General features: G+C 27.1%; 1 protein-coding gene across 1 annotated transcript; it reads left to right on the forward strand.

The window, feature by feature from the left end:
- The first annotated feature begins 5,516 nt into the window (after nucleotides 1-5,516).
- On the forward strand, nucleotides 5,517-26,257 carry LOC111636048 (small integral membrane protein 14-like). Its single transcript, XM_023381208.1, has 4 exons — nucleotides 5,517-5,606; nucleotides 14,710-14,758; nucleotides 16,027-16,172; nucleotides 24,856-26,257. Exons 1-4 carry the CDS (start codon nucleotides 5,517-5,519, stop codon nucleotides 24,895-24,897), a joined length of 327 nt encoding a protein of 108 aa, XP_023236976.1. The 3' UTR covers nucleotides 24,898-26,257.

A 26,257-nucleotide genomic window follows, 5' to 3' on the forward strand; every position in this document is an offset into this window, starting at 1 on the left:
TTCACTATTCGGCCGAATACCGAATATTTAATCACTATTCGGCCGAATACCGAATACCTAAAAACAGGAGTTATAAACAACAAAAACACAGTAAATTAATCATTTTGGTATTTAGAGTTAATGTTATAGAGTTAGTGTTGTTTGTTTATATTTATTTATAACTTGTAACATGCACAAAATAAAAAAGAAAATAATATTAGTCACATGTATTTACAATTTATAATTACAAAGATCAGCACATGTACACGTCTATCGTTGGAGAATCCTCGCACATCTGAGGGTCTGACCCTGCCTATTCTTCTTTTTAAGCGCTCGTCTTTGCTCTTCCCTTTCTCTTTCCTCTATCGCTCTAATCCATGTATGCCTGTGCATACATCACAATACGCGCTCACGATACTTTCAATTTGTCACTTTTCCGTCGTAGATTTCCCATTTTACAATTACGTGACTCATAGCCTGGTGATAACGGAGAAAAGAGACAGATAGGACGTCGATATAAGTCACAGTTAAGATTTCACAGATTCGAGACAGCTTGATAGCTCGAATGGCCCCAGGCTTTCGCCCGTGCACGCTAAGTGACTTTTGTTACAAGTATTTAGCTTTCCGAAGTCTATGACAACAATTGTTTGGCATTGACGGCCGCGAATTTTGCGGCAATAAGCTGATTCGACTCGTTCGATTATGTTATCGACTAAATTTTATATTTATTTTCACATTTTCACTTCGCAGTCCTTCTCTGTTCTTTCTTCGTTATTTACATGTGTAGGACATTTCATTGTTATCCACATTTCATATCATCACTTATCACATACTGCCATGACGCTCTTGTCTGTCCGCTTCAACTGTCAAGAATTAACATGATTGGCGAAGCGTAATGACAGCGGGCCAATAGAGAGCGGGGTCCTTGCCATAATGCGGTTTGCACGCCAATTTTCGTACGTGCGATAATCGAGCCGAATAGTTTGGCCAAATATTCGGCTATTCGGCCACGCTCCTGGCCGAATATTCGGTATTCGGCCTGACGCCAAATATACTATTCATTACAACACTAATTTTTGTGTCTATTATTATTTTCAGCACTTAAAGTTTATAACTACAGTTGAACCTGTCTACTTCAGATCTCATGGGAATGAGAGGAAAAACTTGAGATAGACAGATTTTGAGATATAGAGGTTTCTGCATAGTAAATAGTAATAGGTTTGATTAGAGGTCTGGTATTTTACCAAAATAATATCAAGTACAGTAGATACCTGTATTAAGTATAAATAAAACATTTTTGACATATTTTAACAAATTGTTTGTCAATAGTTTTGGATTCTTGACTTTCTTCAACCAATAAGATGCAAGCCAAACTTATAGCCAATCAGAGAAAAGCAGCATTAATTGCAACTATGTACTGTATTGCAAGAGATGTTTTTCAAATAATGTTTATGCTATCAAAATATAATCACTGAGCTTTTTGAATTTGTAATTGATACTTCAGTCCATAATTTGAGTTAAGGGATTTTGGGAGAAAATTATTTGAGATAAACATGGAAAATATATTGAATATAGGTTGAAAATGAAAGGGAAAAAATAAATTTTGAGATAAACATGTTTGAGATAGATAGGTTCAACAGTATATAACTTTCTTTACAATCATTGTCACAAGGACAGATGTTTTAATACAAATTTTATATTGAATGATTAATGTGATCTTTATATAAGGACATTTTGCATTCTGCCTAATCACTTTTACAGAAAATTTCATTTGAATTAATGCAGAAAAATGAATCTGTGTTCTTTTGACAATTAAAGATAGTAATCAATTTATAGACTTACTCTCAATGTTTTTAACTGGAGAAAATAAAGGATAGTATATATGAGGAAGGCACTCCCAAAGAATGGGATATCAAATGAGAATCCTCATTTTCACAAATAAGAATATTCAAGACACATAACAGGATATAATCTAATATTGTATAATTATTTTATTGTGTACTTTAATTATTTCATTCTAATTAAAACTGTTATTAATCCAATTTTCAAATTTTAATTTTAATTACATACCCAAAGAAATGTGTTATTTAGAAAAATTTTTTAAATTTCAATATAATTCAATATTAAACCTATGGTATTTATGGTATGGTATTTCAATATTAATGAAAAATAATATTAATTAATCACATACAAACTATACATGTTCTGATAGTGCTAAAATTCACTAATATTTAGTTTTTTTAAAAACATTAAAATATTTCATGCTTCAGAGATTTGACATAAGCCATGCTTCCTACAATAATAATAATTTTTATTGTACAAAAGCTATCTTACAAGGTACCTTTTTGTGCAGACAGACTAACTTTTACTCCAAAATTAGAAAAGATGATATTGTGGTGAAGAAGTCTCAGTCTGGATTTATATTTTATTGAAAGGGCACATGCCACACCACTTGTAGATGGCACTTTCAATTTTATTGTGACTAATATGAGAATCTTATCCTTATGTAAGATTTTGAAAATACTGTTGTATCCTATTTTTGTTTTATGGACAATCATACTTGTATACATAAAGTTTAGATTAATAGAGAGAATATTCAGAAAATGGACTAATCAGCCAAATTTCTAAATTTGAATACAGTAAATTTGTCTAGTATACTTCTGGAGGCATATTGTATTAATTATCTCTCAACACTAAGGCTTTTACATTTCCATCATAGATTTAGCCAGCTTGTAATGGGATGGCAAAGGATATGATATATCTAAGTACTGTATATATATTTGGTATATTCAGATCACATATTCATGAAAATTTGAGTTCAGTTCAGACTCAAATCTGCCTTCTGTCTGATTATTAAAATGTATACTCTTGTTGAGGGCATATACAGTACTAGCAGAGGGATGATTTGTAAGATGAATTTTCTTGGAATGCAATGTCATGCATTTTCACTTATTTTTTGTTGTATTATAATTAGAATAATAATCATCAATTATAAGTGATAGAATACTACAATAATTATAGCAATTTAATTCTTCAATATGAAATACTCTAAAATCATTTCAACAAAGTCATTCTGATCAAGTAAATGTCTTAGAAATGATAAAGATTACATGATTTAATTTCAATTTAAATAAATTTCAGCTTTTAATTTTGATTTATCACTAGTGAGAATAAATTTAAGAAGTATAGTCATTCTGTATCTCTAAAAATAAGTTTCAAAATCAAAACTTTGGCATGGGTAAATTTTTTTTAAAGTATTGATATCTTGTAAAATATGCTTACTTTGGCACACAAACTCAAAAATTCTTTTAAAAATGGCTGATGAATTACATATTAAAAAAAAAATATGTAGAAAAGACTAAAATGTCTTGTTTTTCACCATGTCAAATCACTGTGAACTTTTTAAACTTTTTGCATATTTTTTGCAGAGGTGTAGCCACTGATAAAAGGTTATCTCTGCAATGGAAAACTTGTTTCTGGTGATTCCACGTGGAAAAAAACAAGACATTTTAGTCTTTTCTATGTATTTTTTTTTTTTATAATAAACTCAAAAATATTTTTTTATTCCTATTCTAATACCGCTACCTTTTGATTTAAAGACAAATATCTTGTAAAAATTTTCATATAAATTGTAATTGTAGGAATTTTCATATTTTTGTTTGCTTGTTTCAAGTATAACTAGTTCTTATTATAAGTCAAACATTTATAATAGATGCCTTATATTGAAAATTTATTTCCAAATCTTTTATTTGTATAATAACTGGACTTTTAGTGATAACGATTAGACCAAACAACTGAATTTATACAAAATTTTTATTTTACGTCATCCAGTTGAAAAAGTTAGATCTGATTTATACTGCATTTAGTAATATAGATGTTTCAGAGATTTGAAGAAAATCTGCTTACCAAGTAAGTACTGTAATCAAATTTTTGCGGTACAATACTTATCAGAATTCTCTTAATGGTTTACGATTCTCATCTCGATCATCATGGCCACAGTTTAGAGTGCTGATGGTTTTTTCATGAAACTTCCAATGGAAATTTTTCTAGTGGCGGATTACTGAATAGGCGCTCACCAAGGCCGCCCATTATTTCGAGTGGTCCCAAAAATTACATTGCAAAAAGATATGCCTCTAAAAGTTTAGTGGACATTTAAAAACTGTATATTACAAAGAAAAAACTTACTGTTTAAGGATTTTTTTTCTTTTTAACATAAAAAAAAAACTTTAACAACTTTAACATAAAGGGCTTTATAACAAAATTGCGCCTAGAGCCTAGACCAGGCATAGCCAACACAGCCTGCGGGCCAGATCCAGCCCATCTAATGAATTTATGTGGCCCATGATCAATCTTTCAATATTAGGTATTGAAGTCCGAATAGCTTGATGAAAAATTCTGACGCCTAAAAAAATCAACAACTCACTGTGCATTTAGAGTTAACCCTCCATTACAAATCTCATAAGTACAGCATAGAATATTGATAAAGCATGATAATGTGAATAATGTATCTGTAATCTCTATCTACAATTCAGTCTCTACAGGGTGAAACTACAATGAGATCTCGCATCACCTCAAAATCTTCGGCCCATGGAAAAAGTTCTCTTTCCAATTCAGCCCAGGGGCAAAAACTGTTGGCCATCCCTGGCCTAGACTGTATAAAAGTATTCAGTAATCCGTTACTGAATACTTTTATATAAATTCAAATGATTGTAAATGTTTAGACGTATATATTATAAGAGTGTCAAACTACTTAATAAACTATAATTCATTTGTAATGCTGCTGCTCATTTTTATACAATTTAAAAAACATGTTTATCCTATTTTAGTGACAAAATAAACAATAAATTAAACATGATCAAATCTAATAAAATTCATTTATGCTTATTGAATACATTTGATGTATTGATATATAGTAGGGGAAATACGTACAAAATGACATACGGTTTTATTTTAGGTTCATAAGTCTTTATTGGTAAATCACAGCACTGTCATATTCTACACCAATCATCTTTGGTTCTTTACCTATGAAATACACTAAACATTTACAATATTAAAATAATAGAAAAAAAATATTGTTAGTTTAATTGAGATCATCCAAAATCCATTTTGTCCATATACTATGGACAAAATGACACATTACGTAAGTACAAAATGACATACACGTAAAAACTATAAAATTACTGACAAAGCCACAAATGNTATTAAAATAATAGAAAAAAAATATTGTTAGTTTAATTGAGATCATCCAAAATCCATTTTGTCCATATACTATGGACAAAATGACACATTACTTAAGGACAAAATGACATACACGTAAAAACTATAAAATTACTGACAAAGCCACAAATGAAACGCTTGGCTCTTTTAGAAACATCAGCGCAAGAAGCGTGATCCCAACGGAAACAATTTAAGCACCGTAACCAGTCATCTCCAGGCTTAGATCGGGAAAAAAATCATTGCAATATATGCATGGACAGTCTTCTTCATCAGCATGAGAGTTATCAGGAAAATTTTCTTCTTCAAGTAACTTTTTAGTAATGTTTCGTCTCCTTTTCTCTGGTGGAGCTTTGGACTCAATTTTTGATTTAATTGCATTCATATTAGGAGTAGAAGTTAAAACTAAAGAGGTTTGTTGAGTCACGTGATAAGTTTGTAAATAATATGTAAGAAAGGAAATAAAGTTTTATACTAAAATTTCTTTTAAACAATAATGAAAGATTTTTTTTGGAAGCCATTTTTTATAATTAATAAAACGTTAAGAGATTAAGGTAAGTTCCTTGACTAAGCTCTCATGGATAAATGACAGGTATGTCATTATGTCCGTTGCCTATGTATGTCTTTTTGTCCCTTGCACGTTATAAAAAAAACAAAATTATAAAATAAATACAAAGATGATATTTTTAATGGAAAAAGTTATTTAGGTGCAACAACAAATTCTTGAGGGTTGAAATAAATGCTACACAATAGATAAAATAGTGAAAAACTTACCATCTATACAAAAAACTTGTTGCAAGGAAAAAACACTCTTAACGTATCATTTCTTGTCGTCGGCCGTGACACTCGGGCGAATGAGAGGAGTGCGTTCACATTTTGACAGGTTAGTAAAAGCCGCTCGGATAACATAGTGTCGTGGTCAGTTGCGCAATTGATACCGCCAAATTTGAATTATGTTGCCTATATCATTTTGTACGTATTTCCCCTACACTTATTGGCAAAAAAATAAGTCACGTATCAAGAAGGGGTTTCGAATTGAAAGAAGCTTTATTACTCTAAACCAGGAGAGTAGTAGTAAATTAAATAGTGCCAGAGAGCTAAGAATTGCTTATTATTATTCACTTTTATTAAGATTTTACACTTACACGTAAATTTCTCGATTTTTATTTATAGAAGTACTGAACGAAACAATTATTACAAAAACTTAAACCGTAATAGTGATGATAAGTGGCGTACCTTAGTGGGGACAGCAAGGGCGGCAAAATTTCACAATAAATAATAATAATAATATCTTGTAAAAATTTGAAACATCCTAATCTATACTTGCATCGCGCCTACGATAGTGCTATCATCCGGACAGTCCGGGAATTGCCTCGCGGGGTGAACTAGTAACTTTTTCGTCAGAGGAATTACTGCGAAACCTGTTGACTTTTTTTTTCTTGTACGATTCATTCGCGTTCATATACACCACTAATATCCAATAGAGTTATTTTAAACAGGTCGCTGCACTACCACCGAATTTTTCATTGCTTGTTCTGTGACAAAACTGAATTTTAGTCTTTTAAATTCAGATACCTAAATAAGGGGGCGGAGAAATTTTCCTCCGCCCCAGGCGGCTGACACCCACGCTACGCCACTGTTCAAACATCTCGTTGTCAGAGATCGAGATGCTGTGTCGGGTTAATGTTAACAGCGCAGCTAGGCCTTCTTGAGCCAGATCGGATCTGGTTCTATCTGGATACAAAAAAGGAACCAATCGGAAAGGAGAGAGGATTCGGGACCAATTAAACTGTTTGGTCCGCAGACAAATTCTATATAAACCCGCTTCTTAAGATCACGAGGTTTTCTGACCGTTCCTCCTAACCGCGTTTCACTGATCCCACAACTTCGCAGATTCACCTCAATTCTCGTCTTCATCGTTTTGAAAAGTCTTGAGCCACCGTAGTAAGCTTACGCAAGAACGAAGTATCTGACAGTAAAAGGATTAAAACAATAATACACTTTTAACGAGTGGCGGAAGCCAAATCTTTTGGGTCCCTTTTTCCGGATGACGAAGGTCCAAAAAGGAAAGTTCTTCGATGTTTTCGCAGGAGTCGGCGTAGCTAGGAAGCTCGAAGAGAATACTTAGTCCGCAACAAGAACAATCCTTTCAAGGCAGGAGTACCAGATTCAAAAGCACAAGAGAGAAGCCCCTCCTATCCGCCAAATTCGTATTTTTATATCTATTTTTTCGGTGCAAATCGATCATTCCGATAGGTCGGTTCTGACTTACCTCCGCTTTCCAATTGGTCCTCACTCGTTACGAAAGGTAACCAGATCAGAATCCAGATCGCGGGATGAGTCAACACCGACTGTCAATTCGATCCCCAAAGATGTTCGATCTTTGGACTTACATTATTCTATTGTCTTAATTTGAGAAGTACATTTTTCTAAGAAATTTCTTCAGATGTGTCCTTTTATAGACATGAAATTTCTATTTCTCCCCTTAATCAAAATATAATAATTATTATTTTTCTTTTTACACGAGAAAACAAAATTTAATTTTTCTGTATGTGTAGCCCCGGTCCACTTCCGAAGCCTCACATCTGGGCCCGGGGAATTTTATTTTATCATTCCTCTTCTCGCCGGCATTTTCAATATCCAGTGCTTCGGATTCATTCTTATTATGGAAAATATTATAGATATTTATTTTTAAAATTTTTGATTTTATTTTCTACTTTTAACTGTTTACATTTTTTGACAGTAATCAACATCGTTTTCAAATAGTTTTCATTTAACGTGATAGCCGTCCTTTCTGGGACCCAGGATAGAATCCGTACGGGTCAAAAAACCCCAGGAATTTTTCGGGTTGATCCGTTCCGGACATATCGGACCCCGTCTCTCACCACCCGGCCGCCCATTGTTAGCGGCCGGGTGGTGAGAGACGTTTTTGAGTTGCAACCACAAGGCGGAAAAAGTTTTTAAAAAAGTCAACATCAAGTACTGTACATTTCTTTAAAATTTAATATTGTCTTTAACAGTTAGAGATTGGAAAATAATTCCAATATTAAAAAATACAATGTTTAAATTGAATCTAACTATACTGTACTTCAAATGAACGAAGTGATTTATAAAAAGTTAAAACTGTTTTTTTTAAATAATAATTTTTCATTATTTTAATTCTGCTTAATATTCTGTAGATATTCAACATAAAAACATATATATAATTAGATAATATAGTACATAATTACATAATATACAAACTGATTTAAAAAGCATCATTGATACGGAACTAACTTTAAATTATTAATAATCTAAAATTAGAACAAGATAAAAAAATATAAGAGGGCGCTTCGAAAAACCTACGCATGACGTAGATATAGAATTATCTAAGGTTGACGTGTACTTGAAAATAGACTGTTTGTTTGGATGTGTTAGAGAGGTTCCTTCTGTTATTAAACGTTACTTTGCTCAAAAGTAAACAAAAGATATTAGGAGATTAGAAGATAGATTGATATTTATATTAGATATTACCAAGTTTCTTTATCAAAGTGAGTTTTTTTATTTAGGCTTAAAGTTATTCCATTTAAGTAATCAATCTTTATTATTTTATATTTTATCAATTAATTTTTATTATTCATATTTGATTATTTTCTTCTGTAACGATTATATTTTCGAATAACGCTTGTGTGAGTCAAAAAAGTTTTCTATATCTGGATATATTCGTCATAAAAGGAACTGATCAGAATCCAGATTGTAAGACATTGCTCTAATTATTTGCTTTCTTTTTTATGTAATAGAAGTAGTAGAATTAATTGCTCTAGACACAAGTTTCATAATTATTACTAAAAATAAAATTGTGTAACTTATAAAGCATTATAACATTTTTTAAAACTTAGTCAAGTTTTTAAAAATGTTATAATTTATCTTACAATTCTAGAAAATTTAATTAAATAATAATAATTATAAATATATAAGATATTTTAAATAAATGATCTGTTTGCATTAATCTGGTATAAAATATGCTGAATTTTTACACTTTTTATCAGAATCATCAATTTTTTTTTCCTTTCAGTGTATAGAAGCAGAAATACTTGTTTATTCTGAAGTTAATTTTACACTTAGTATAGTTAAATTTATATCAGTATTTTTTCATATTTTGTATATGCTTATATATTATAAAGTAAACAAATCATCTAAAATATTTATCAGTTTCAAATAACTTTTCATATATTGTTAATTTAATCTACACAATTACATAATTAACAAATCAAACAAAAAAATAAAGGAAAAAAAAAACAGCTGACTTTTTTGTGGATTATCTTTAATAAGTGCAAGGTTATTTAAATATTAGATAAAGTTTTTAATAATTAATTTTTTCTACTCTAATATAATATTAAAGCTAATGCAAATTGTATTTAGAATTTTTATATAAATTGGAGTTTATTCTACAACAGATCATTTATCAAAATTACATTAATGATATGTTCTCATTTTTCATATGTTTTCATTTCTGATACAATTGCTCAATTTATACATGGAATAGAGCATTTTTAAAAATTTGGTTAACACATGTTAAATATTAAAACAACAGATTAATTAAAATTAATTGTAACAGTTGAAAGTTTGTTAAAAGTTTAATAGGAAGTGCTAAAAATGAAATTCTTTAAAATGTTTAAAATTATATATTGATCATAAAACATATGACTAAAGCATCATTGAAACTAAATATATACAGTAGGCCTATGTGATTTTTTTCTTGTGAAAGTAAGTCATAATGTTTAAAAACATATTGCTGTATGTAATCTACAAAACAAATATAAAATTTAAATATTTCAGAATGTACAAAGTTTTTAAAATTTTATAAGAATTAATTTTTTTAAATAAATGTAATCAAATTACTGATATATATAGTCAAGAAATAGAAACAGTGATATGCAAACAAATGGTTAATAAAAAAAAACTGTTGGCAAATATTGAAAAACAGCAAAAAAATTTTATCATCATAGATCATTGATAATTAAAAGATTTTTATCTGTGTAAAATACAATTTTCAGGATAATACAAACTCAAGTACACAGAGATGCATATTTCAATTCTTGATTTGAATCTATTTGATTCAAACAGATTTTCTTACATTCATTTTATATTTCAGATGACAGTTGAAAAACAGTTATAGTAACAACGTTGCAAATATGTTGTAATAAAGTTGTCTATAAACATCTAAAATTACTGATATAGGAATATTATAAGATATTACAAGCTATAACAGTTTATATTTAAATTTTATGAATATGCATAAATTATATTTGCTCATTGTAATAATAAAATTGCTAAAAATTTTCATTTAAAAGCATTTATGGAAGCAAATGTAAAATCTTTATTAATGTGTTGTTGTTGTTTAAAGTTTATATATTAAAAACCAAAATTTATAAGATGTAAAAAAATTTGTTAAGAAGATTTGAAGATGATGATAAAAAATAAAATAAAATTTTAAGTATTATAAGTGAAAATAAGGACAAGAAAATAGCTAGTAAAAATTTTAAAATGTTAGATAAGAAAAAACTGTACAAAAGTATTTCAAAATTCAGAAAAATAATCACTTAAGAAAATTAAGTGATGCTGTCTGATATTAATTCATTTGATAGCTCAAGTTTCATAAATTGTATTTTGTATTATTTAATCAAATTTATGTATTACTGTAATTTTTTGTAGATACCACAGTGATAGATACCCTGTAGAAAATTGCTAGAACAGAAGTAAAACTGTTGCATAACCCATATCACCATATATCCCACACTTTTGACATTGCCATTGAAAGCATGACACTTACCTGTAAGCAGTTTAGAAAATAAATGCAGTTATGGTACCACAGAAAGAAAATAAAACATAAGAACAATGTTTTTAATATATATTTTCATTAGCATTATTATAGATGTAATTATAAAATAATTGAAACAGAATACTGATAGAAACTCCTAAATCTTGTGTTGAAAATACAAAATAGCTGATGAATCAAACATTTATTTATCATATTGTTTTGTTCTCTTTTATTATTATTATTATTGTATAATTTGTTAATAATAATTATAAATGATAAAATAAACTTATTGAAATTATTTTCTATTTAATTTTTTCTGTCAATAATATCTAATGACATTGATTTGAAAGTTGATCACTCAGCAATTATATGCAAAAAAAATTTGTTTCCTTATATGGTAACGATATGTAGATCATGTGGTCAGGCCAACTATTAGAATTCTGAAATTCTGTTTTGTTCATTTAGTTAGCATATTTCAAGACATGTATGTTAATGATTTTAATTATTAAAGTCTTCAAGTTATACATTTTTTAATTGTTTTAGCAATCCATTTAATGTCAGAATCAATTAAACCAGAATTTCCACTAATTATAATCTTGTTTAATTAGACTGATGTTATCAATTTGTTTTTGTCATCAGTATAGGCAAATATCAAAGTGATTACAATAAATGGATTCTATTGTATTTGTTTTATAAATTGTACTTGGCTATTTTTATTTATCGAAAAATGAAAATAGTACAGAATATTATGGAGTTGATTAATGGCCACTGTTTTAATGAGAATTTAAATTCTGAAATGTTTTTCCAAGGAAGAAAATATGAATTCTTTTTTAGCAGTTTCATTTTGATTAGTTATTGTTCATTCAGATATATTAGTTGAAGTATTTTCTTGCTTGTTATGAGTTTGTTCTCATAGTAGCAAATAAATATAATGTTAATTTTAAAAATCTTATTTATATTTTATTATTTATTGTATGCTATATAATCTAATAAAAGGTAGAGAAACAACAAAATTAATTAATTAAAAAGTAATAAGATTTTGATACATAGAATAGGATATTAAGACAAAACAGAAATAAATCCAGTCAACTAGGAAGGCAGAGTATGAAGAGAATTATATCTATATAAGTCTTGTAAACAAGAAAAAAGCTTCTTGTGTTAGAAATAAGTATCTTTCATTGGAAATATATGTCTGAGGACATTCTAAAGATTGTAAAAGAGCATCATTGTGAGGATAACTAATCCAGTGGTATAGAAGTTTACATCTATCATGACTAGTTCTAATGCAATTAAGGTCACTTCATTGTCTGTGAAAAAAAGAATTTTATTGAAACAAAATATATAAAATTGGATTTCTCAATATGAAGTTCACAATTTAGTATTAATAATTAAATATTAATATTTTGATATTAAAATACAAATACCTTTTAAATTTACATAATATATGCTTTAGGAATATATATTTAGAATGTGAAAGTAAAAACAGACTAAATATAAAATTTAAAAAATTTTAATTTGGTTATCATATAATTTTTTCAATTAGTTATACATCTTTATCTGTTTAGTATCAAAAAAATTTCATGAACATTTGTAACAAAGGAGATATGATTAATGTTAATTTATGAAAAAAACTTTTGCATAAGTTGTTTGCTTAAATTTTCATAACATTTGGAAACTTAGTCGTAAAACAAACATTAGTAATATTAACATACAGCAACTTAAATGTAAGAGATATATTGCTAATAAAATATAACTCTTAAATTTTTTACTGTTTAATAGAAATTTCCAGCTGTTNGATAGATGATGATCTGCTTTAGTTCATCCTCACAGAAAAGCAAACTTAGGTCGTCGTACTTGTAGCGCCATCTGTTGGACAAAAAAGCCTTAACCCTAGATGATATGTTTTAATTTATATGAATGTTTAACAGAATAATATACAGCCTATGTTTTCCCTGAAGTTCCATTCTAAATATTGATGAAAGAATTTTTGAAATCGGATGAGTAGTTTCGGAGATTACCCGCTACATACAAACTTACAAACATTACCTCTTTATAATATTAGTATAGATTAGAGGTTTTTAGAGTAGAGACTTATAAGCATAATGATCTTTTAATAAACTATTGAAGATTGTAATGAAGTTTCATTATTGTTTTAGAATATTGGAATATATTGATATGTTCTTCTTGTCACTCCTTCCTTGTTTCATACTAATTGCATAATGGTGATACCAAGTCCTCAAGTGCTATTCATTCTTTGCTTGACAACAATAAAAATATAATAATACTACATATTTTATATTAAAACTAGAAATTCTCTCGTCAAGCATGATGGAATATTTTTTGAGAAAGTAGAGATTGAAGAATTGACAAGAGCTTCAAGTTGAGCTTACATTTAGATGCTGTTTCTGCAGTTCTTGACAAAGCCATACTTACTCAATGTTGCTCAAATCGAACTTCATGACCTTCAGGAGTCTCGGTTGTTCTTATTTTTTAGATCCACAGTTTACCTGACCTATTTTACTCTTACCCTTTCCCCTGGTCTTTTTAATTCTACACTGATAAAACAAAGATGAATTGTATGTATGTTAATTAGCTTAGCGATAACACTTTTTAAATAATGGTCTATTAGATTGTTACTTTCGATTGGATAATAGAAAGTCTTGTGGTCAGTATGGAAAGATTTTTTTTTTTTTTTTTTTTAATTAATTTGTTTTAGAAGTGACATGATACAGCTATAATTTTTTAAAGTTTAAATTTAATGAAGTAAGTTTAAAACATGCTATTTGCCAAAATATTTAAAAAAAGGGAAATTTCCTCGTCAAGCATGATGAAAATCATGTGGTTACTGATGTTACTGCAACATAAATGCAATTACCAATCTGAAATTGATAAAATGTTTATTCTATAGCTAATATTTCCACAAAATAAGTAGCATATACTTTACGTCAGAACATAAAACGAATATAACCAAAATTTATCTGGATTGAACTAAAATTGCAGGTGTTATAAGGAGTTCACACACATACACATGCAGACAATGGCTTTTATATTAGTAGTACTACTGCATAAAAACATAACAACAATAAAAATAAAGAATATATTGTACCTACTATAATGACCTATTAAGAATAAGCTCATAAAAAGTAAACTAAAATTTTCTGATTAAAATCACTAAATTGTATAATTATGGTTACCATAGACATAACACTGCTGAAACAAAACAAAAAAAAAATTATTGAGAACTGAGTTGCTATCTGCTTCCTGTCTTTACTAGCATGAAATTCAAAATTTTCATAAATGAAATGTGCTTTGAAGAAATTTGATTATTCAATTTCCATCTCTCATTGGACTCTAAAGAATATATTTGTTGTAGATGATGATAGGATTTAGGAGTTCAAGTTCTGGAGTTTGGCCCAAGCTTGTTTTTATTGATTGATATCTTGTATCACAAATTCAATTTATTTTTGGCATCAAGTTGAAACATATTAAACAGTATTTGTAAAATATAGATGTGTTTATATAAGATACTTTAAATACTTTATTTAACTATTTAATGTATCTGGATAGTATAGAAAAATTCATTAGTTTATGATAAATGTTTTGTAATCAACAGTATAGTTTTATATAATCTTGATAACTAAAGCATTAATTATATATTTAAAATATTAATTAATATCTTTTTGAATTTTAATAAATAGTCTATTAAATTTTTACAGCTTCGCAATTCTCAGGGTTATTGTACTGATAATGAATGCTTTCAGGAATGTAAGTATTTTTATTTAAAGTCATCAAGTTTTTGAAAAAATTAAATATAGCATAATATGCAATGTTTTTAATAGATATTAATATCAAAAATGAATGTATAAATGAACTTCACATAATTATTGTATATACTCAAATGTAACATGCTGTTGAATCTAAGATGCACCTTAATTTCTACAAGCTCACTTGTGAGAGCTTTTTAATAGACAACTAGAGACAAATTTTTGTCATCAGAGCTGATTCTGTTGACATAAATTTATTCAGTATGTATTGCAAGTAAAATAAATTATAAATTAAGTTATATATCTTTGTCTTTACTGGTAACAAAATTGGAACCTCTTCATTTTCTATGTTATGTTCTAAATTAACACTAGATTTGATGTTCACATCTTGCAGTTGTCCTCAGTGTCATTTAAATCATTTAAAATGAACATTTCTTGAAGGTAATATTGTTGTAGTCACATTCCTGAAATTTTGTTTTGGTTTCAGTGAATTAAACTACACTACTTGAGAGTTCTTCACAACTTTTTCTAGGATATTCATCCAAGTACTTATGATGTTAATGTAATAGACTAATGAGATTGAGCTAAGTTGGCATCTTAAATATTTGCTATTATGAATATTGGTCTAATAAAATCATTAAAATAATGGAATGGAATTAGTGATAGAGAAATAGGATGCATGGCACTAGAGACTGCTAATTATGATCTATTACAACAAATCTAAAAAGCCATTGAATCTAAGATGAACCCTATTTTTAGAGATATTAAAACCTGAAAAAATACAGTATATACATATTATAATTATAAATACATTCTATTAATTACATTAATATTATCAATAATTAAGATAGTCATTGCATGTGATTGATAATTGTATAAATTTATAATATGGTGTGTAGTGTGTGTAATATTATCAGATCAATGTGTATTTGGCCAATTATTTTTTAAAAAAATTTGATTTTTATGAATTTTATAAAACTTTTGTTGTAATAATAATCATATTGGAAGGTGAAAATGTAATTTTGTTGCTTTTTGCATTATTTTTGCTTCATGATAATGTAATAACACTTTTAATGCTCTTAATGCAAATGTTTGTGTTTCTTTTTCTTTATAATAGTATGCTTGTTTTATTTGAATCCATAAGATCATGTATTTGAAATACATCTTACAGAATATCACTTTTTGTTTATTTATGATTTATTATGGTGTATAATTGAACATTTAGTATTTATTTAGAGTTAATAAATTTTAATGGAAGGTCTTTGTTAGTTCCAGGACCTCAGAATGTACAACCACACAGTGGAGATTTTAACTTTTTGCTTTTTCTCATGGGATGGATGGTACTGGCATTGGCATTGTATTTTCTTCGACCAAAATCTTTGAAAAATAGAGGCGATACGAAACCTTCTAATCAGGTATGAATTATATATATATATATATATATATAAATGATTGCAGAAATAGCATTTTGTCTGATTTTGTCTTTAATATTTTGTGCCATATTGATCATTTTCAAATTTTAAGAGGAGAACAACACATCATTAATTCCAAAATTAATTGTTCTTTGTAGAAAATTTTCAAAATAAAAAAAAGAAAAAATGAGGATGCATTGACAGAGACATCATCAACATCTCAAAAAATCTCTCACATCTTGAAAATACTTAGTAGAGCATGCCGTGGATCATGATATTGACTTGCCACTTATACAGAAACCTTATGCCANCCCCGTCTCTCACCACCCGGCCGCCCATTGTTAGCGGCCGGGTGGTGAGAGACGTTTTTGAGTTGCAACCACAAGGCGGAAAAAGTTTTTAAAAAAGTCAACATCAAGTACTGTACATTTCTTTAAAATTTAATATTGTCTTTAACAGTTAGAGATTGGAAAATAATTCCAATATTAAAAAATACAATGTTTAAATTGAATCTAACTATACTGTACTTCAAATGAACGAAGTGATTTATAAAAAGTTAAAACTGTTTTTTTTAAATAATAATTTTTCATTATTTTAATTCTGCTTAATATTCTGTAGATATTCAACATAAAAACATATATATAATTAGATAATATAGTACATAATTACATAATATACAAACTGATTTAAAAAGCATCATTGATACGGAACTAACTTTAAATTATTAATAATCTAAAATTAGAACAAGATAAAAAAATATAAGAGGGCGCTTCGAAAAACCTACGCATGACGTAGATATAGAATTATCTAAGGTTGACGTGTACTTGAAAATAGACTGTTTGTTTGGATGTGTTAGAGAGGTTCCTTCTGTTATTAAACGTTACTTTGCTCAAAAGTAAACAAAAGATATTAGGAGATTAGAAGATAGATTGATATTTATATTAGATATTACCAAGTTTCTTTATCAAAGTGAGTTTTTTTATTTAGGCTTAAAGTTATTCCATTTAAGTAATCAATCTTTATTATTTTATATTTTATCAATTAATTTTTATTATTCATATTTGATTATTTTCTTCTGTAACGATTATATTTTCGAATAACGCTTGTGTGAGTCAAAAAAGTTTTCTATATCTGGATATATTCGTCATAAAAGGAACTGATCAGAATCCAGATTGTAAGACATTGCTCTAATTATTTGCTTTCTTTTTTATGTAATAGAAGTAGTAGAATTAATTGCTCTAGACACAAGTTTCATAATTATTACTAAAAATAAAATTGTGTAACTTATAAAGCATTATAACATTTTTTAAAACTTAGTCAAGTTTTTAAAAATGTTATAATTTATCTTACAATTCTAGAAAATTTAATTAAATAATAATAATTATAAATATATAAGATATTTTAAATAAATGATCTGTTTGCATTAATCTGGTATAAAATATGCTGAATTTTTACACTTTTTATCAGAATCATCAATTTTTTTTTCCTTTCAGTGTATAGAAGCAGAAATACTTGTTTATTCTGAAGTTAATTTTACACTTAGTATAGTTAAATTTATATCAGTATTTTTTCATATTTTGTATATGCTTATATATTATAAAGTAAACAAATCATCTAAAATATTTATCAGTTTCAAATAACTTTTCATATATTGTTAATTTAATCTACACAATTACATAATTAACAAATCAAACAAAAAAATAAAGGAAAAAAAAACAGCTGACTTTTTTGTGGATTATCTTTAATAAGTGCAAGGTTATTTAAATATTAGATAGTTTTTAATAATTAATTTTTTCTACTCTAATATAATATTAAAGCTAATGCAAATTGTATTTAGAATTTTTATATAAATTGGAGTTTATTCTACAACAGATCATTTATCAAAATTACATTAATGATATGTTCTCATTTTTCATATGTTTTCATTTCTGATACAATTGCTCAATTTATACATGGAATAGAGCATTTTTAAAAATTTGGTTAACACATGTTAAATATTAAAACAACAGATTAATTAAAATTAATTGTAACAGTTGAAAGTTTGTTAAAAGTTTAATAGGAAGTGCTAAAAATGAAATTCTTTAAAATGTTTAAAATTATATATTGATCATAAAACATATGACTAAAGCATCATTGAAACTAAATATATACAGTAGGCCTATGTGATTTTTTTCTTGTGAAAGTAAGTCATAATGTTTAAAAACATATTGCTGTATGTAATCTACAAAACAAATATAAAATTTAAATATTTCAGAATGTACAAAGTTTTTAAAATTTTATAAGAATTAATTTTTTTAAATAAATGTAATCAAATTACTGATATATATAGTCAAGAAATAGAAACAGTGATATGCAAACAAATGGTTAATAAAAAAAAACTGTTGGCAAATATTGAAAAACAGCAAAAAAATTTTATCATCATAGATCATTGATAATTAAAAGATTTTTATTTGTGTAAAATACAATTTTCAGGATAATACAAACTCAAGTACACAGAGATGCATATTTCAATTCTTGATTTGAATCTATTTGATTCAAACAGATTTTCTTACATTCATTTTATATTTCAGATGACAGTTGAAAAACAGTTATAGTAACAACGTTGCAAATATGTTGTAATAAAGTTGTCTATAAACATCTAAAATTACTGATATAGGAATATTATAAGATATTACAAGCTATAACAGTTTATATTTAAATTTTATGAATATGCATAAATTATATTTGCTCATTGTAATAATAAAATTGCTAAAAATTTTCATATAAATTGTAATTGTAGGAATTTTCATATTTTTGTTTGCTTGTTTCAAGTATAACTAGTTCTTATTATAAGTCAAACATTTATAATANACTAATTATATATTTAAAATATTAATTAATATCTAATTATTATAGTGTATAATAAATAGTTTTATTATACACTATAATAAAACTCATGTAAATCAGAATTGCATGGTGCCAAATATTTTTTCCAGTTTGGCAGGTTTTCATTTTGAATAGATTGTAGTTTTTTTTTTTAATCTATAAATTACCTCAGATAAATGTCACACAGTTAAATTCATTTTTATAGTAAAATCACATATTTAAAATCTTTTTATTACTTTGTTTCATTCAAATTAATCCAAAGTGATTCCAACTAAACATGGAATCTCTGAATGTAAGAATTGAAAACTATTTGATTGCAAAAAATCTGTTATTTTCAAGAACATGTTTTAGATATTTGAACACTTCTCAGATGTTATCTTTATGAGCTCACACAACAGTGAACAAGACAGTTCAAGTACTAAAAACTGCCTGCTTACTTTTGAAACTATAATTGCATTACAGTATGGGTTGCTCTGGAAAATTTTTAAAAAATCACTAACCATTTTGCCAGTTTTAAATTTTTTCACCATTTCAAATTACTTATCACTACCAGTTTTACTTACTAATTAATGCAGGTGCTGGTAAACTTATCAGTTTGGAGTTTGGAAAACATAAGTAACATGTTAAGCTGTCACTTATAAATAGGAATCATTTTTGAATAATTGTTTAATGAATAATCCCAAATAACACATTTGATCACAATGCTTAAACAGTATTTCATATTTTCTGTCATGTCAAAATTTTTATTCTTTTAGACTACTGTACAAAGATATAAGTGGAAAAAATCCCCAATCTGGAAATGCTAGGTGGCATTGCATGAAAAATTGCCTTTGTTCTCAGTGTCACTTCCTGCTTTCCTATCCAAACTTGTCATGTCACATTATGAAATTACTGAATTTGTGGTGCATGGGATTCCTATCACACAGGAGCTTGACATTCTGCTGTTTTTCCTGAAGCATAGTTTGTGATTTAATTTCACACTGAATATTAAATAAGTGGATTAGTTTTTATTGCCAGTATTATATTTTTATTGCCACTTTAATAAAAAGTATTGCCAAATATCAATATGTTTTTTTAATTAGCATGATCCATGACAGTAATATAAAACCAAGTTATTCTGTGATCTGGTTAATTGAAAAATTTTAATACTTTAATCAATCACTAACTTCAGTCTCTGTAATTATCGACATGTAAAATCAACTTATTCTAGAATGCTCTGTACTAGATAGTTACTAACTATTTTGTACAAGACAATTTGGCAGAACCATGTTACCTTATTCTGATTGTTTTCATGAATTACATTCATTGCTTTTTCTCAAGAGCTTGATTCTTGAAAGTATTCAATTCTACCCTTGTTAATTTCCTCAAAGCCCAATAGTAACAAAAACTGTGGTCCATATGTCTCCCTTGTCATTGTATACAAGTGGAATCTTAGGTTTAGTTATATTCTTTTTATCAAAAAATCTCTTCTTTTTTGGGTTGGACAGATTTCTGCCTTATAGTTTAACATAGAAAATCATTCTGTTCCAAAGAATTTTTCCATTTTGGACAGTTTTCATTACATTATTTTTGATCTATCATAAAAATACAACAGTATTCATGCAAATAATAGATCATATAGTGTATATAAAAATAAATCATCAGTCATTACATATGTCTCAACATTCTGTATGATACGTTAATGGTTTCACACTGTATAAAATAGTGAGAAAATTTTAACTACAGTTTTGAGTGCAATGATATCAAGTGTTTTATAAGGCAAGGTTTGTTTATATGCAGATTTTGTAAGAATTAGGAAAGAACAATAATTATACCACATCAAAAAAATGTCTAAGTAATATGATGATCATAATTATGTTTTTAAGATTTGCATAACAAGATTGCAATCATAATACTGTATATAAGCTTTTTATTGTGAGAAGTTCGGGTTAATTTTCAATATTGAAACAAGTATATTTAATGTGGTTCTTCAGTTTTATAATTGGATTTTTAGTCTCATTATTCACCATTTAAAAATTGATAATTAATGACTTCAAAAAAGTAGAGTTGGTCAATGCCCATATTTGAATTGAAAATTTCAATTTAGTAAGTAATATGCTACCTAAATGTTCTTAGAATGCTACATAATCTGTATTTAATTTTATCTATATTTTACATATATTTTTCTGTGTATTTTAATGAAATATTCTTTAGCTAGATATATATATATATATATACATACATACATACATACATATAAATGTATATATATATATATATATACATGTAATAACTAGTTTTATTTTTAAACAAATGCTGTATGATTTAGTCAAGTTAACCTTTGTTGGGCCTCAAAATTAATGAAGCTAGGATGTCCAGATGGCCACTTTTAAACTAGAAAAGTTTGATGTTTATGCATCTGCAACTCCTCTTCCAACAGAAATCATGCATATCTGGTATTTTTGTGAAACCATCTGGCAATCATATTTGAGACAGATTTATTGTTATGTTTCATCAAAATTTTATAGAATGATAAATTCATATTCAAAAGCAATTACAGAAATAAGTTCTATAAATTATTACTTTAAATAAATTTATGTAAAAAAGAATGCTTTGTATTTACACAAATTGAAACAGACTTTGTAAAAACAGTTTTTTGAAATTTTCACATTCATTATTTTTAGTAAATCAATTTTGTTTTTTGTTTGTTTTAGATATTTTTGCTGTTTAATCAATTTATATGCTATTTATTTTATAGTTCATTTCCTACAGTTTTTATTTTCTATATTTTATATTTACAGAGTAAATTGTCACTATTAATGTAGTAAATAAGTGAAAAACTTTTGTTTCAAGTAGTGACGTACCGTGGGTGTCAGCCGCCTGGGGCGGAGGAAAATTTCAGTCCCCCTTATTTAGGTATTTCAATTTAAAAGACCAAAATTCAGTTTTGTCACAGAACAAGCAATGAAAAATTCGTAGTAGTGCAGCGACCTGTNAATTTTAAAATTTTTCTGTTATATTAAAATTCTACAATAAATCTAACTTTTAATTGGAGGGTTTTTTTTTTTAATTGAGAAATATCTTGCATAAGGTACCTTTATTTTCATATCTTTTTAAGCTATTTAATGTAATCATATTATATTTTAAGAAGTTATTTATTACAATGGTAGTTCTTATTGTAATATGAATAAATACATAACTGCTTAAACTATGTGTTTACTTTCTATTAAAATTCATATTTTATTTATAACAGTCACTAGGCATTTAAATTTTAAATAGGGAACAATGAAAATATGAGTAAATTCTTATAGCAAAAACTTTCTAAGTTTTTTCAGAGTTTATTAATGGAATTGATGAAACTAGTTCTTCTAGTCTACAAACCTATATGTGAAGTGAAATAAGCCAGAATTAGTATTAATAACTACTATTAGCATAAAAAAAGGCATTTAAAACAATATGGCACTAATATTTTATAAAGTGAATGTTTGAAAGGAATTCCTTTCAGTTTAGTCATCAGCACTGCTTGATTCTCTTGAGATAATGCCTAAATTTTGCATTTCTCAGTCATGGATATAAGACAGTACACGTGGATGAGCTCAACAAATTTATTGCCTTTGCTGTGCATTTTATAGAATGCAATTGTAAATATTACAACAAACCTTCACCACCAACCAGCATATAAATGTACAATTTTATCTGGGGAAAAATGAAAAATAAAAAGGTTTGTAATGTAATATATCTATTTTGTACATAATTGATTTGTAAATGTCATATTAAAAATATATAATATATATATATATATATATAAATAAATGTGTAAACTATATGTAAAATTGCTTTAGAAATAAATGCTTATTTGTACATTGAAAATTCTTCCAAATATGGATGATAATGATTTAAAATAAGTTCTATATAGGGAAGGTTTAATGCATTGTTTGTGTTTCTGCATAAATGAAATCTTAAGAAATATGTAAATATAAAAATATATAATGAATGTATAAATTTATTTCTTGAAATTAATATATTCCATTTATGACTTATTTGTGCACTGTAGAATTCAATTACTTTAATAAAAATTGGGATTTGAAGCAACTTTGTTTTTTTTTAAACATTGATTGCTATTATCACATTAGAAATATACAGTGGTCAGTCCTATAGATGACAATGTTAATTTAACTTTTATAAGCTGTAAAGCTGCATAGACAGTGTTGAGCCAGGAAGCAGTAAATGTGACATTGTAAATTATATCAAATTCATTTATTTTTCTAAATCATGTTTGTTATTCTTTTCTGAACAACTTAGTATCATTTTAAGTTTTATTACAAATTAAAACTTTCTCTTATCTGTGATGAACTTATAAGAACTGTTGAAGTAATAAAGTAACTATTGAAACAAGATGGCAACAAAAATGCAGTGTAGTTTGATAGATGGTGGGTCCATGTGTACTTTTTACCTTTGTACAAACTACATTCTCAAATATTAGTTCTGTGGTTCACCACTGAAGCACTGAAAGTAAATTGTTTAGTGACCCATCTGTATATTACTGTCCAGCTATTATGGCATTATACTAATTTCTATTTCATTCCCGATTCCCAGAGTAGTTGGCTGACACCTTAACAGGTTGGCCATCCATCCATTGGCAACCTTGATTACAGTCTCCTGCATATTGTTTTTCCTTTTAACTGACTGCTATTGGTTAAAAGGAAATGTTATAAAAAATTTTCATTGTAAATTAATGAAATTCAAAACTGAAAATTTTATTTTTGGTTTTGGATTTTATTAATTTACAATAAAAGATTTTATAATATATAGAAAGAATTGTCCTTAGAAATAAACCTCTAAATATAAATTACCTTCAAATTCATCTCTAGATAAAAAGAAAATCTCCAATTCAGCAAATATGTCCAAGAATGTTAAATTTCCATATACTTTGTATATAGAGAGGTTTCAAGTCAACATCACAAGTGATGTCATGAACAGTTGCATAAATACCAACAAAATAAAGTTAAATAATTTTAATAACTGCAGATTTTAGTTTAAATAGATAATAATTGTGTTCTAACTTTATTTTTCACCTTTCAATTTGTTTTCTTAGCATCTGCTTGTAATAAATATAGAGTTAATATTAGTGTTAAGCAAAGATAATTGCTTATCAGACAGTGGCGTGCTGTCCATGGAAGCTATGGAAGCACCACTTCCCTTGTGTTTTCTAAAATATAAATACATATTGTGTGATTATTTTCATATTTTAACATACTTTGAATTAATTAAAAATAATATTTTATTATAACTGCATTATGTGTGTTATTACAAATTTCTATACTACATATGAAAAACAATGATAAGATTGCTATTGTATATTCAATTATAAATTCATATGTGTATATTCCCAATGGAAGCACTGTATTGTCGAATATGGGATAGCTTCTATGGTGAAAATATTTGAATCGTATAAATCAGCCAGATTATATGCATTCACGCATGTGCTTTACAGAGTACCAACCTCACATGGTTTAGCCTGTGGATGCTACACACTAAAATATCGTATGTTTCCAATGATTCTATCCAAGGGCTCGCACAGCTTCCCTAGCATCAAATGTCACCACATGCCACTGCTAGCAGATGATGAATTAGAAATGCATTTTGAACCAATTACCCTTCCAGTCTAATTAACATAAATAAAAAAGTGTGTATTTTTAAACATATAATCCAATAATTTCCATTGATCACTTACAAATAGCTAAGTAGTTATTTTGGTGAGCAACATTAACATTTCTTTAAGATACTATTTTTTAGAATGATTTTATATTAATAAGAATTCATATTACAATAATAATTTTAGGGTCCACGTAATCCACCACCTCCTGAGACTGGCGTTCATTAATTATTTTTATGGTCCGCATGGAATAGTTTAAAGATGTGGAAAATATAACAGACTTTCATCTTTCCATCTTTTACTGAGCAACTGCATCACATGACTGCCTATCTTATATCAGAATCATATGAAAAAAGTATTTTTAAGATCTTTTTATTATTATTGAAAAAGATTTGGCAAATGTAAATAACATTAACCAAATCTTTTGGCATTTATTTGGTCTATAAATTGTGCAATTTAAAACTGTATATAAATATATTTGACAAAATAAGAAAGAATTTTAAAATTTTTCTGTTATATTAAAATTCTACAATAAATCTAACTTTTAATTGGAGGGTTTTTTTTTTTGAATTGAGAAATATCTTGCATAAGGTACCTTTATTTTCATATCTTTTTAAGCTATTTAATGTAATCATATTATATTTTAAGAAGTTATTTATTACAATGGTAGTTCTTATTGTAATATGAATAAATACATAACTGCTTAAACTATGTGTTTACTTTCTATTAAAATTCATATTTTATTTATAACAGTCACTAGGCATTTAAATTTTAAATAGGGAACAATGAAAATATGAGTAAATTCTTATAGCAAAAACTTTCTAAGTTTTTTCAGAGTTTATTAATGGAATTGATGAAACTAGTTCTTCTAGTCTACAAACCTATATGTGAAGTGAAATAAGCCAGAATTAGTATTAATAACTACTATTAGCATAAAAAAAGGCATTTAAAACAATATGGCACTAATATTTTATAAAGTGAATGTTTGAAAGGAATTCCTTTCAGTTTAGTCATCAGCACTGCTTGATTCTCTTGAGATAATGCCTAAATTTTGCATTTCTCAGTCATGGATATAAGACAGTACACGTGGATGAGCTCAACAAATTTATTGCCTTTGCTGTGCATTTTATAGAATGCAATTGTAAATATTACAACAAACCTTCACCACCAACCAGCATATAAATGTACAATTTTATCTGGGGAAAAATGAAAAATAAAAAGGTTTGTAATGTAATATATCTATTTTGTACATAATTGATTTGTAAATGTCATATTAAAAATATATAATATATATATATATATATATAAATAAATGTGTAAACTATATGTAAAATTGCTTTAGAAATAAATGCTTATTTGTACATTGAAAATTCTTCCAAATATGGATGATAATGATTTAAAATAAGTTCTATATAGGGAAGGTTTAATGCATTGTTTGTGTTTCTGCATAAATGAAATCTTAAGAAATATGTAAATATAAAAATATATAATGAATGTATAAATTTATTTCTTGAAATTAATATATTCCATTTATGACTTATTTGTGCACTGTAGAATTCAATTACTTTAATAAAAATTGGGATTTGAA

This window comes from Centruroides sculpturatus, unplaced genomic scaffold (assembly GCF_000671375.1).
Source record: "Centruroides sculpturatus isolate CEXI.00-Female unplaced genomic scaffold, Cexi_2.0 scaffold37, whole genome shotgun sequence".
NCBI classification, from domain to species: Eukaryota; Metazoa; Arthropoda; class Arachnida; order Scorpiones; family Buthidae; genus Centruroides; species Centruroides sculpturatus.

What these genes read in the sequence shown, in the direction of transcription:
- LOC111636048 (XM_023381208.1), top strand. Translation starts at nt 5,517, where the DNA reads ATGTTTCGTCTCCTTTTCTCTGGTGGAGCTTTGGACTCAATTTTTGAT. An exon ending in TAGAAGTTAAAACTAAAGAG is followed by an intron (nt 5,607 to 14,709) that starts GTTTGTTGAGTC and finishes AAATTTTTACAG; the next exon opens with CTTCGCAATTCTCAGGGTTA. An exon ending in ATACGAAACCTTCTAATCAG is followed by an intron (nt 16,173 to 24,855) that starts GTATGAATTATA and finishes TAATAATTTTAG; the next exon opens with GGTCCACGTAATCCACCACC.